The sequence below is a fragment of the Phocoena sinus genome, chromosome 10 (assembly GCF_008692025.1).
Source record: "Phocoena sinus isolate mPhoSin1 chromosome 10, mPhoSin1.pri, whole genome shotgun sequence".
Classification (NCBI taxonomy): Eukaryota; Metazoa; Chordata; class Mammalia; order Artiodactyla; family Phocoenidae; genus Phocoena; species Phocoena sinus.
In genome coordinates, this window is record NC_045772.1 from 22,867,703 (window position 1) to 22,880,256 (window position 12,554).

General features: G+C 41.0%; 1 protein-coding gene across 18 annotated transcripts in view; it reads left to right on the forward strand.

Annotated features, from left to right (window-relative positions):
- ANKS1B (ankyrin repeat and sterile alpha motif domain containing 1B) overlaps positions 1-12,554 on the forward strand; it is a 1,217,724-nt gene that overhangs the window by 1,144,018 nt on the left and 61,152 nt on the right. For 5 of the 18 annotated variants that reach the window (XM_032645644.1, XM_032645652.1, XM_032645651.1 and 2 more), the window contains one exon: positions 10,308-10,382. The exons of 9 other annotated variants lie outside the window; for them this stretch is intronic. In XM_032645644.1, the coding sequence (XP_032501535.1) occupies positions 10,308-10,382 (75 nt within the window). The remainder of the gene's footprint in view (positions 1-10,307; positions 10,383-12,554) is intronic. 4 more of the 18 variants (XM_032645646.1, XM_032645650.1, XM_032645654.1 and 1 more) reach the window with 1 other exon arrangement.

The following is a 12,554-nucleotide window of genomic DNA, read 5'->3' on the forward strand; positions in this document are numbered from 1 at the left end:
GGTTTCTGGGCAGACAGAAATAACAGTGGTGGACACCTGACTAAACCCATTCTGACATCCGAATTCCAAGAATATCTGATCGACAATTGTTATATTACATGGGTATTCATTTCATTTTTGCATACTTGATTTGATGAGCTTTTTTAAAATACCAGATTTGAAGTAATGAGATTAGAGTTAAAAATTCTGTCTCTGATATCTGATACCTCTGTAACCTTGAACAAGCCTCTTAGCTACTCAGAGCCTTAGTTTTCTCTTCCTCAAGTGAGATTAAGGCCCCCTCACATCACTGTTGTGAGCATAAATAAAGCAGTAGTTGTCACAGTAGTTTACAAAGTATACAGCTCTACGTTTGGGTGTTTTTAGAAATTATTATTATTTTGAGATAACTCTGGCTTCCTTCTACACTATGCTTTTTCAACTGCAACTGGGAATAAATGCATTTTAAAGTAAAGCTCATAATATTTAGCTGTGTTTTACAAAACTATTTCTGTTTTCCAGCTGGTAGGCCCCAAACTAATACCTTTCCAGAGATGTGGAAACAATAGTTCTTAGGATTGCAAACACTGCACAGGAGGTTCCTATCTGTGTTATAACCTAGTTAGCATTGGAGCTCTTTGGAGAGGATTTATGGATGGTATCCATACTTAAGTACTTTTAAATACTTTATGAGTTAACATATATTTAAAATGTCATTATATTATATATTAACTTTTATTTTATTTCTCTTATAGTAAAGTGTATGAGTGCTAGGGGTGAGGCCTGACTCTTCCTTATTTTTTAATTCCCTGTAATAAGCATTCCATAAATACTTGTTGACCAGATTACTTTACACAGGTATTAGGCACCACAAAACCACAGGTTTCCAGGACTCCAGCTTAGACACAAACTGGGATGGTCTCAAATCTTTTAGAGAAACAAACTACCTGGAATAGTTGCATATCATCTGCCCAGCTTAGATCTGGTAGTTAGTTCATTGTCATTATCGTCAGAGCCAGCACTGATTAATACAACTTTAAAATGAGAAAACTGAGGCTCGGAGACTTTGTGTTGTTGACCCAAGGCCACAGAGATTGTAAGAAGCAGAGCCAGGATTTGAACCCAGGCTGTCTAGCTTCAGAGCCTGTGCTTTAAGCACTGTGATGATGAACACCCTGGTTGTGTCTATACCAGCAGACATGACACATTCTAAAAATTCTAGAACCCCAAAAGGCTTCAGTGCATTTTTTTTAGTCCTTTGACAAATTCTGTTACTAATATCTAATACTTTATGTAAGTGCAAAGTGAGTAGAGAATCGAACCTCTAAGGTGGTGTGGATAAACATTGTATTTAAAGAAGATCCTTTGCTCTTGACATCCAACTTTTCATTCTTTGCAAATCAGGGGTAGCAAACAATTGCTTCACATAACCAGTTGTGAAATGTTGTGACCACCCCCCCTTTCTGTATCGGTCTCTACTTTGAGGCTTGAATGTAGTATCACAAAAATTTATAGTAACTTGCAATATCTACATGCATTTATGGCTAGAGGATCCTTTTGTGCTTCTGTTAATGAAAAGCAGAGAACTTCAGGGTGGGAGGGGGCCAGAAAATGTGTCTTGATGCAGCACCCCTTCTAATACATCCTTAATAAACAGCCACAAGTTTATTCCTGAACCTGTCCCTGTAAGGCAGTCCCCACTTTGTGAGGCAGCCAGCCCCACCATCGTCAGAAAAGTTCTAATTAATAGAACTCTTGCCTTAGATTGAATTGAAAGAAGCCTCCTTAAAGCTCCCATGTAGTTAGTTAATGCTATCTTCTGAAAACATGAAGAGTATATCTACTCCCTCTTGCTGAGAATAGTTCTTTAAGACTAAAGACAATTTGATGTCTTCCCTTCACTATATTAACCACATCCACCTCTTGCCAATAGCATTCTGATAAGTGGGACGCAGGCTACACAGCATCCGGATTCCCCAGCTCTGGGCATGTCAATGCCGTTTTAGAACTTGGTCAATGCTCAGTGTATCAGTGATCCTTCCCAACTATGTAATATGCTGCTTTTAAAAGTGTACCTCAAAAAATTGTGCCTTTCAAGTAATTCCTCCAGTGTATTGATTTCAGTGCTGAACAATGCAGAACTGAGGAAAAAGTTCTTCTGGTAGCCTTCTACCAGACACCTCTTAGGCTGGCATCATGCAAGAGGATTAAATCAACCAGACCTTGTTTCCCCGTACATTCCACAAGGAAAACATGAGGAAATAGTGTGGTCTCAATAAACATCATTGAATGAATGTCCTGTCCAATACCTCTCTTTTTTTTTTTTTTACCAGAGGCAGGAACCAATGTTGAGCATATAGTTAATAAATGGGTGGAAATTTTAAAAATGACATTGTCGATTTACAAGAAGGGAACATAATGTATATTTTAAAGAGATGTTACAGGCAGAGAACAATTAGTACTTTGCAAAATGGAATTTCTTTGCAGCAGTTCATGTTATGATAAAAAGCAGATCGGTGCAGTTCTGAATGAGTGATTAATATTTCTGCTAATGGCCCTGAAAAATGTTTGTATCAAGAGTCGTGGCATCCAAACTTTGAGGGAGAACAAGTAAAATAGCCCATATTGCAAGAAACAGCACGATCCCAATTGACTTAAATTCCCTGCAACATCCAGGGAACCTGGGGAGCTGAACAGTAGGATCTGGATTGTATAGACAGTGTTCCATTTTTTTTCCTCTGCTCTGTTTTTTCTTTTCCTGTGAAGAGATTTCATAAATAATTGTGTAATGTCATTTAGGGCTACAACTGTCATATTAGGGAATGCAGGTTATGTATTATCTCTACAAATGAACAACAGGTCACATGGCTATAGTTCTCTCCTATTTCAGCAGCTGAGAGCTTACTTTATGTGCTGTCAGTAGCAGAATCAGAGTTTACAGGGAAAGAGGGAAGAAAGATGGTGGGGGGTGGAGAAAAGGAGGGAGGAGTGGGGAGGGAAGGAGACAGGGAGGAGCGAAGCAGGAAGGAAGTGAGTGAGAGAAAGCTGTAACTTTGGGCAGGCAGCAAGTAATATCAGAATTTGTATCACGTCAGCATACTTACGATGAGACCGAAGGTAGTGTTTACTTCCTCCCACTTTTGCTAGATTGATTAATTCTGATGCCAGCAATAATGGGTCACACATGGAAAAACACCTATTGGCCTGGCTTTTCACTTCCAGCAGGTGATTACCAATCTGTCCAAGAATTTCCCTGATACGGGGTCAAGTCCACAATCATGAAGGTTTGAGAAGACTGCTCATCAGAAAAGTGAAGAAATGACGGGAAGCAGGATTTTTTAGCCCAGCATTCCCTGCAAATAAAATAGTTGATCCAAAACCTTTCAGAGAAAGGGCCAGTGGTAAGAAAGCCTGAACTTGTGACGTTCACGACATAGTTGAAGAGAAGAATCACACATGGTTGTTAGAGAGTGTCTACACATTGCAAAACTCACCCGTGAAGAGAGGAGGAGGATGGTTCCCACGTCTACGACGGTGGGACGGAAAAATAAGATGCTGGCCTGCGACTTCTGGGTAACTCAGGAGAGACAAAAGCTTCTGATTTCTGGTTTCCAGGCAGGGTTTGGTTGGTGCCCATGGAAGAGGAGGCCGCGAGCGCTGTCGCTGCTGAAGAAAAGAGGTGTTTTCTTTTGCATACGAGGTGTTTGGTGCATTGTTCCTTGACTGATCTGAATTTGTCTGACTCCATCCTTTGACAGATCTCATCTCGTTTTATTCTCTGCTCAAGGAGGCGCTGAGTTTGCTGGCTGCTGACCGACGCTTCCTTTGTTAGTGTGCCCATTTTTCTTTTGCCTTTGAAGCTGTTTTGTTCTCTCTTCAAGTTTGTTTTTGTTTTATTTTAGAAGAGCTGTCATCCAAGAGAAGAAATGGACTTCATTACTCTTTTAACTTTCACTCTGAACCTTTCGGATTTCTTGTTAGATTCTTTCTGGTCAATTTCTGAACACCCCAAAGTGTGAAAAATTATGACAAACATAAGGGAGAAACAGAGGAAAAGCTTTCTTTTTTTTTTTTTTTTTTTTTTTCCCGAGCTAGAACAAGGCAGAAAATTTCATCTCTGATAGAATCTGACCAGAGGGCTCTATTCACACAAGCTTCTTTATTAAACTAGCTACACAGCATCGGCAGAATCCCGAAGGTTTTCAGAGCCTAATTGGTGTTACTGAGTGGGTGGAGCTATCGCCCACTTGCTGCTTCTAAGGCCCATCAGCCTCTGAATCCCAGTTTACCACATACTGGTCCTGACAAAGGAAAATGGATCATGTCCATAGCAATCCCTATTCCATAAACGTTGACTAAAAGCAGGGCTGACCCCTACTCACTTTGCGACCCATGCCTTGTACCCAATAGATGAGCAGTAATTACCTCTGGATGAATGTCAGGGTGCCAGGAAGACAGGTTCTTATGCTGTAAACGTTTTCCACATTTTCAATCTGTGCCTGAAAGAATAATCCCTTTGCAGCGTAGAAAGCATAGACTTAATTTGGATATAATATGCTGGGTTTTGGGGGAAGACTTCTCCGAGAAGGTGACACTGGAGTAGAACGTGAGGTATGGGAGCTGGTCCTGCAGCGTCTGGAGAAGGGGAAACAAGGGCAGAGGCTTTGAAGCAAGAGTGTGCTTTGCTGTCCAGAACCGAGTGAGCAAGAGAGCAGAGAGGTAAGGGCGGGCATGGGAGCCGGAGGATGGAGAGCCTTGCCGGCCATCATTAGGACTCTGAATTTTCTTCTGAGTTAAATGGAGCAGAACAGCATGATCTCGCTTTCACTTTAAATGGATCATTTGGGCTGTTGTTTTGAGAATAAACACTAAGGGGGCAAGGATGAGAGCAATGAGTTTGGAAGCCTAATGGAAGAATCCAAGTGAGAAAAGGTAGTGACTTGGACCAGGTAGTGATAGGAGGGTGAGAAGATTTTAGAAGTAGATTCAGTAGGATTTGCTGCTGGAATGAATGTGAAATGTGAGCAAGAGGACGACCCCAACTGGAAGAAGAGGGTTGCCATTTGGTGAGATAAGAAAGCTTACAGGGAAGGGGGAGGTGATCCGGAGCTTGGTTTGGGGCATTTAAGGTTAGGATACCTCTTAATCACCAAGATTAAGAGAGGTGTTAAGAAGGCAGCTGGATGTCTGAATCTGGAGTTCAGAGGAGAGATCTGGGCTGGAGACATAAATTTGGGAGTCAGGACAGGATGAGACCACCTGGTAAAGCCAGAGAAGGAAAAGGGATTGAGGTCTGATGCTCCAGGGACCAGAGGATGATAGGAGCCAGCAAAGGAGGCTAAAAAAGGAAGGAGTGATCAAGTGTCAGGAGGTCAAGGAAAATGAACAGTTGGATTTGACAAAATGAAAAAAGCAGTTTTGGCAGAGTAGGCTCAGGTGAGGACAGGAGAAGGGGAAGCAGAGACCATATAGATACTTCTTGGGGGGATTTGCTTCTTAAAGAACAGGAATTGGAGCAGGAGCTCAGGGAGAATGTTGGGTCAAGGAAAGGGGCTTGTTTGCTTTTAATGGAAGATGTTTCAGTACTTACAGGGAATGTTCCAGTAAAGAAGGGAGAAGAGACGGTGAAGGAGAGAGAATTTATTGTAAATTACTGGGTTGCTACCAACTGAGCAAAAAAGAAGTCAACCTTTAGGAGAAAGACTTTGGATATAGGTAATATGCTTTTTAGTTTGTTACTAGATTTGAATGCAAATGTGTGGTATTTTCTGAACTGTATTCGTGCTAACCTGAGATACATAATGGTAACAATAGCAATATGTGTGCTGCATTTTAAGAAAACATTTCCAGAATCAGGAGAGAGGTCTGAACTCAAGATAAAATTGTCTACCTCTCAAAGTGTGCTAACTTCATCACCAAAGAAATAAACATTAAATTATTGATATCTCAGTTCTAAGATCGCTATACCTTAACCCCCATTTATTTGGATTTCATGGTAATTCAAGTTCAGATCAACTAAATTAAGCTTCAAAATGTATGAGGAAAAGGAACTGAGAGAAAATTAATAAGCAAATGAAATTGCAAAGGGTGTTGACCATCCTTTTACAGAATTGTTTCCAGGCTCGTACAAGCAGCTCTTTAGCATATAGGTGTTCCTCTCTCTTCAACAAAGTCAGCGGTGCTTTTTCAGCCTTTATCAGGAAAAACGAGACCATCTCTAACAAGAAGTCTGCAAGGTTAATCTCTGGTGCATTTTGCCAGAAGTGTGTTGTCAGTGATGTAGTTTACTGAAGGCACAAGTGGCAACAACAAAGTAGATCAACTAAACGTGATAATGAAGAGTAGTAATTAATGTTCCTATGGTGCTTGACCATTTGCCAAGAAATATTGAACACATTCTGTGATTCCATTCACTCAATCAATACGTTTGATGGCTTCTGTATTCCAGGTCCTAGAAACAGAGATGTGAAAAAGTTCCCTCTCACGTGGAGCCTAGCACGTGCCACACGACAACCTGATGAAATAAGCAGGCCAAGTGCTATTATTCTTCTTCTTTACACATGAGGACATTCTAAAGTTTAATTAAAACTTCGATTTAAATCACTTCTGTTCTAGGAATTGGGTCCCCAGATGAAGTTTTCTCACTGCTATTTTCTTTCTAAAAGCTTTTGAACACTCTGTACTTCAATGCATGTTGTACCCTGAAGTATTATCTTCATAAATGTAATGAAATTCTGCAGGGGAAACTCTTTTGCATTTAAAAAATTCATTCCAACACTCAGCCTGGTAACCATGTGTCTAGAAGAAGAGCCATTTCATGTTATGAAGACACCAATTACAGCTGGTCTACCTTAAGCTACTGCTCTTACGTGCCTGGTAAAGTCTTTGCTACCGTCAGCATTGCTGTGATGTCTGACGTGTATCAGCTTTTTAAGAAACAATCTCCATAACTAAAATACAATTAACTGCCTTTATTTTAAACTCTGTTTTTTGAATCTGACTTTTTATCATTTGCACTGAGGCACATAGTTATTGGAAATGAGAGAGGATTTCCTTTATCAAGTTTGAACATACCTTATAAGTGAAAAATAGTTATTGTAACACCTTTAAAAGGTATATAAGCCACGTGGGAACTCTCTCCAGTGTATATGACTAGAGGTGGGTTTTATTTCTTCACTGAGAAAATCTCATATGGATTTTTAAAAATAAAAATAATTATGGCACAAGACCCTCCCTTCCCTCCTTAACTCTCTGGTAACTTCTGTGACTGTTGGAAGATATATTCATGTAACAGGATGCTAAGGAGGAACTTGCCTGTAGGTACTAAGTATTGCACGTTCTAAAGAGAGAGCTGCTGATAAGGGAGCCAGACACCCTACTTGGAATTTACCAACAGGTGGCGAACCCTGCCCTGCACAGTCAGCCTCCTGTCCACAGAGTCAGAAGATTGGTGCTGGGGGCGGGCCAGGGGGGCAGAGAATTGTCTGAGCCACTGTGGAAAGAACGGAGGCTTCTCCTCCCTTCCCATGGGAAGGGGAGAGAGCGCATCCCCATGCAACCCAAGCCTAAGGAGAAGGTCTCCAAGAGGAATGCTCACCCGAAGTGAGGGAACCAAGCAGAAGGGGAAACTGGTATCTCTCTCCCTAGGTGAACTTCTGGGAGCAGATGCAGATAAACCAACCTGAACTGAGGAAGAGAGAACTGGAGGGAGATGTCCTGGCAGAGAGGAGGATTGGTCACAGAGCCATGCTCTGCATGGCAAGGATGTATATATGTGCTGTGGATGAGCGGTCAGGAGGCGGGGCTTGCGCACGCTCCCCTGCACCCCACCCAAGGGGCGTGCACGTGTCCTACCTAGGAAGGCTGGATGGGGTTGGGGAAAGTCAGGCTAGAGCCAGATTTCTCACATCAGGGACTGTGCAGTAGGGACATCCCTCCCCAGCAAAGACCTCCAGAGAACCTCCACAGATACCGTAGAACCCAGGGCGGGGCAGCTCCTATAAGAAGGATCAGAGACCAAGTTAGTCAGTGACAACCAGCAGGGAGAATTCAGCCACTGCCAAGTAAGAGAGAGGCCCTTGTCCTTCTCCTGTATCCTCCGGCCCAACTAAGTGCATGAAGGAGATTGAGCTTGGCGAGGGGGACATCCAAGGAGGACCACGCACCCTACCTCGGGTTTCTTTAAAGCCTCAGGACTGGCGTGTGGTGGGGAAGGGCAAAGTTTGAATCATAAATGGTATTGGAGTTTTATAAAAAAGTGAATTCTTCATAACTCAGAGTGACCAGGAGGTCATGCAGGCTGCCCAGAATGTCAATTGGCCTGTTGCCCACTGGGGAGGAGGGACTGGGCATGGCCCATTTGGGAGGAGTTGACTGGAAAACAAAACTTTTAAGGTATTTGAACCCCTGTGGAGTTGAGACTGTTCCATGAACTGGCTCCATTTATATATATTTGTTTCAGGATTAGTAAACAGCCTCCATATAACTGAATATTCTCTCCGTCTTCTGGTGAGGTCAGTACTGGGCTGGCATTCCTCCCTAGCCATCCTGGCAGGCTGACACGTTGTGACACTTCCCTGTGTGACCACAGCAAGCCACTTAACCTCTCTGAATGTCCTTCTCTTCATCTGTCAGATGACAGGTGATCCCTGGGTTACTTCTAGCACTAAAAGTCTGTGAAAGTTGTAGAAGATGTAATTTCTGTAAAAGAACTATCTCAGAACTGTGGGTGACAGTGCTTTAAGGGTATCCTAGAAGTATGTTTGGTGCCGGTTAAGATGGTAATCCTGCTGAAGCATGGAATTAATATATTTAAATCAGATGACACCTATTGGAGACGAGGCTGGGGGTTTAATGGCCCCAAGACTTAACTTGCTAGAGATTTAATTTTTGCAGAGAAGGAAGGGGAAGATGCCCCTGTGGAGAAAATAGCATGAAGTTTAGAGCAGAAACTGAGAATAGCAGAGCTGGTTTAAGTGGGAGGTGGTTGGAGGTGCCTTTTGGTCAGACCCCAGGTATCTTACTTTCTTAACAGAATGCCAATTACCTGACAGTCTGTCCCCAGCAAGCCATCCAGATGACAGAAGGGATGGAAAGCAAAGATGTAGGTGTGTGTGGAGCTGCCTTTGGAACAGGAGAGAGAGATGTTAAATTTCTGGTGAGCATTTCTGGGAGGATGGAGGTGGGGGAAACATTTAGCCAAGGATAAGCTTTCTTTTCCACAGCGCATTTGCTGATGATATTGTTCTTTGCTGGGTTTCTAAACTGTGTTGTGGTTACGTTCTTATCTCCTTCCTGCACTGATCGTTGTGCGCTCTGCTTGTGAATTCTGGGGATGTTCGCAGTGCTTGGCTGAATAAGTTCAGGCGTTCTGCCATTTTCTGTGATTCAGTTTCATGGTGTCTTTTAGATGATGGAATTCAGGAAAAGAACTCTGTAAAGGTCAAGCCAGGAGTCTCGTTGGTTTATCTGGTGGTTTCTGCTGTAACTCCTGGGAGGGTGTTGGTTCATTTGGCATTTGGTTCTAAGCAAACGTTACTGCCTTTTAATAATTGTCGGTTGTTCAATTGTTAATGGTGTGGTAGAGAATCCGAATCATGGAGCAGATTCGTTAGGCTCACAGACATCAAATGGTGTTCCCCAAAGTTTCTGGTTGAGGGACGGAGCTGAGCTTCCCGACCCCAGCCCCTCCCTGCTGTGCCTCCTTGGGGCCCCTCCACCACCACACATTCCCTCTGCTGGGCAGCAGACTGACACTTCTCCCTTGTTAATCGCAGAGCTTTGCTCTTGAGAGCTCTGGAGGGGAAAAGTCTCTCTAGGTTTATCAACTTGAGCAACGACTAAGTTAGGAAAGTTATTTTATTGCATTGTTTGCTCTCGGTCATTTGAAGATAAGAAAATTAAAATGTTTGACCTGTGTTAAAGATTTTTTTCCCATCCTTCTTGAACTTCATAAAAATATTTATCCTCTGAAACGAATGACATGAAGAGGGAAGGTATTTCCGTTCTCTTCGGCAAATGTAAAACACAGTTTGCTTTTTCCAAGATGTGAATGGATTGGTAATTTCCCTTGACATAATACTAATGCATAAATGGTCTTTTTTTTTTCCAGCCGACCCAAAAGTGTTTTTAGGCAAAAGAATGACTTGAAAGTCAATTATTAAACCTCGGGCACCCTAAAGGGTTTTTTGGTGTTTTGAGTTGTTGTTTTTTTAAGAAATATGATTCTTTGCTTTTTATTATTTTCCTCCTTCCCTTCTTTGATGCTACCTTGGTAGCTGCCGTGTTTTAAATATTGACAAGATGAGATAGTTTTCTGTTTATATCAGCAGTCGTCTGTCTGTGAGATATGGACGAATCAGAACGCTGGATTTCCTTTCTCAGCCATCCATCAGGTTCATAATGTAAGGTTACAAACGGTTATTTTTCTCTTCCTGAACTTGAGCTGTGTCGTGTGTTGCAAAGTGTCGTCAGTAGCTATAGGGACCATGTCCTGGCAATGCAGAAAATTTGTGATGTCTAACAACTCCTGAGATTTCTTTTGTCTCTTATACTTCATTCACTGTGCCTTGTGACTAGTTAACGTGCAAACATTGTCCTAAAATAAGAAACATACTTGGTTTTGAAGTCTACAGTTAAAATCTGTCCCATGTGAGTTTGGCTTTCATCCCAGGTGTCTGCGTTAACTTGCTTTTACAGGAAAAAGGAAAAGGGTAAATTGATATATATATATACCCATGTATATATCAGTGTTATTCTTCCCCATTTTGTATTTCCCATGTCCATGGGCTATTCAGTCCTTTGTGCCTAACAGTTCTCAAAGGTTCATGCACTTTACTTGTGAGAAATATTTGAGTATGATTTGCATGATATTATATATAAGTTTTATGCAAATATGGGAGGAGTATAGCCAGGAGAGGCACCATTACCGCTACAAAGTGGTTCTCAGCCTTTTTCTTTTTTCCACTTGACAGTACTGAACTGATCTTTGGGATGTGTGTGAAATCATGACCTGTTTTACTCTGAGCTGCTTAATATTCAAATATTCACAGTTCACTTTGCATACTTTTTAAAAATTCATTTTTGTTTGGAAAGTAAACATTTTAACGTCTGGGGTTTTTTTCCATTTTGTATTTTAAAATCCAATTCTATTTTCACACTCTGTTAAATTTCTCTTATTGGATAGCCTGCTGTCTAAGAGGTTGAGACATTTGGTTGAGAATCACTAAGCAGAGCTCTTGGGGTGGCATGCAAAGGGCCTCTTTCGAGGTGCCATGTCAGGCACACCCCTCCTCCCGTGCATGGGAATTTCTGGCACTTGGGGACCACAGTGTCTATACATTGCCTGGTACTGATGCTCCAGTGACCCAGCAGTTCCTCCTGAACACGTAAATTCTAACCAGTGCTTTTTCGTGTTCAGAAGTGGCCATCTCTGCTCTTTATCATCAAAAGGAACAAATTCAAGATAACCAGCTGCATTTGACCAAACCAGCATTCTTTATTCTTGAAGATGTTTTAAAAGAACTGAAGCAGCATCTTGCTTTCATGTGTGTGTGAATGTTTGTAGGAGACCTTTCCTTACATTCACATCCAAATACATGTGTACATATTTAGAAATATAGAGCTATATGTAGCCTTCTTCAAAGCTGTAGAGATAATGGAAAGTAAATGTAATTGCATATATCATACATGTTTGGGTAGCCCATCTCTGTTATATGTCAGAATTATTGAAAGTGAAACCTGAAAATAACAGTCATCATTTAAAATCATTTTAGTTTTTCATTAAGTGTTCTCAGTAGAGAATAATGTTTGTTAATATTCAGATCTAAATTTACAAGCAGGTAGGTGGGAGCAGTTCCTAGTAGAAAAGACTTAAAAGCTTCTATTAAAAAAATCAATTAAATCCTAATTTTAAAAATTCTTTAAAGAATAATACAAGGCCTGGAAAATACCATATCTTCCTGTTCATGTTAGGAAACTAAGTCATAATCATAGCTTTTAATTATCTACTGACGTCCTTACAAAACTGTTTTCTCAGGAAGTAAGTAAGAATATAGATGGTGTTTCCCCTTTGTATTCTCAGAACATATAGAATATGTGATATCTTCAGTTTCCATTTTTGGGGGTAGAGAGCTATATGATGTGATGTTTTAGAATTGTATATCTGGTGCACATGAACTAAAACCTTGCAGTTTTACCACCCTTTGAAATAATGAAAAGATTAAAAGCTACATTTTGGAATCCGCCATCCAATAAAAAGCTCTGAAATTTTGCAAATTTTTTTCTGTGTTATAACTAAATTCAGTTAGCAGTTTTATACTTTCAGCTGGTGGTATGAGACATTTAATTTAATTACATTATATTGGGTACGGCCCAGTTATAATCCTTCAAACTCAGCAGGCTATGAATTTCTAGTTGGCAGTTGGCAAATACCTGTTAAGCAGAATCAATTCTCCGTTTAAAACTTTAATCTCAAATTATGTTTTTCTTTCGTATTGGAAGGTTAATTTTTATTTGAGTTTGAAGGGGTAGTTAATAATGTACATTTTCCTCTGTTTAACTGATATATATTAAAG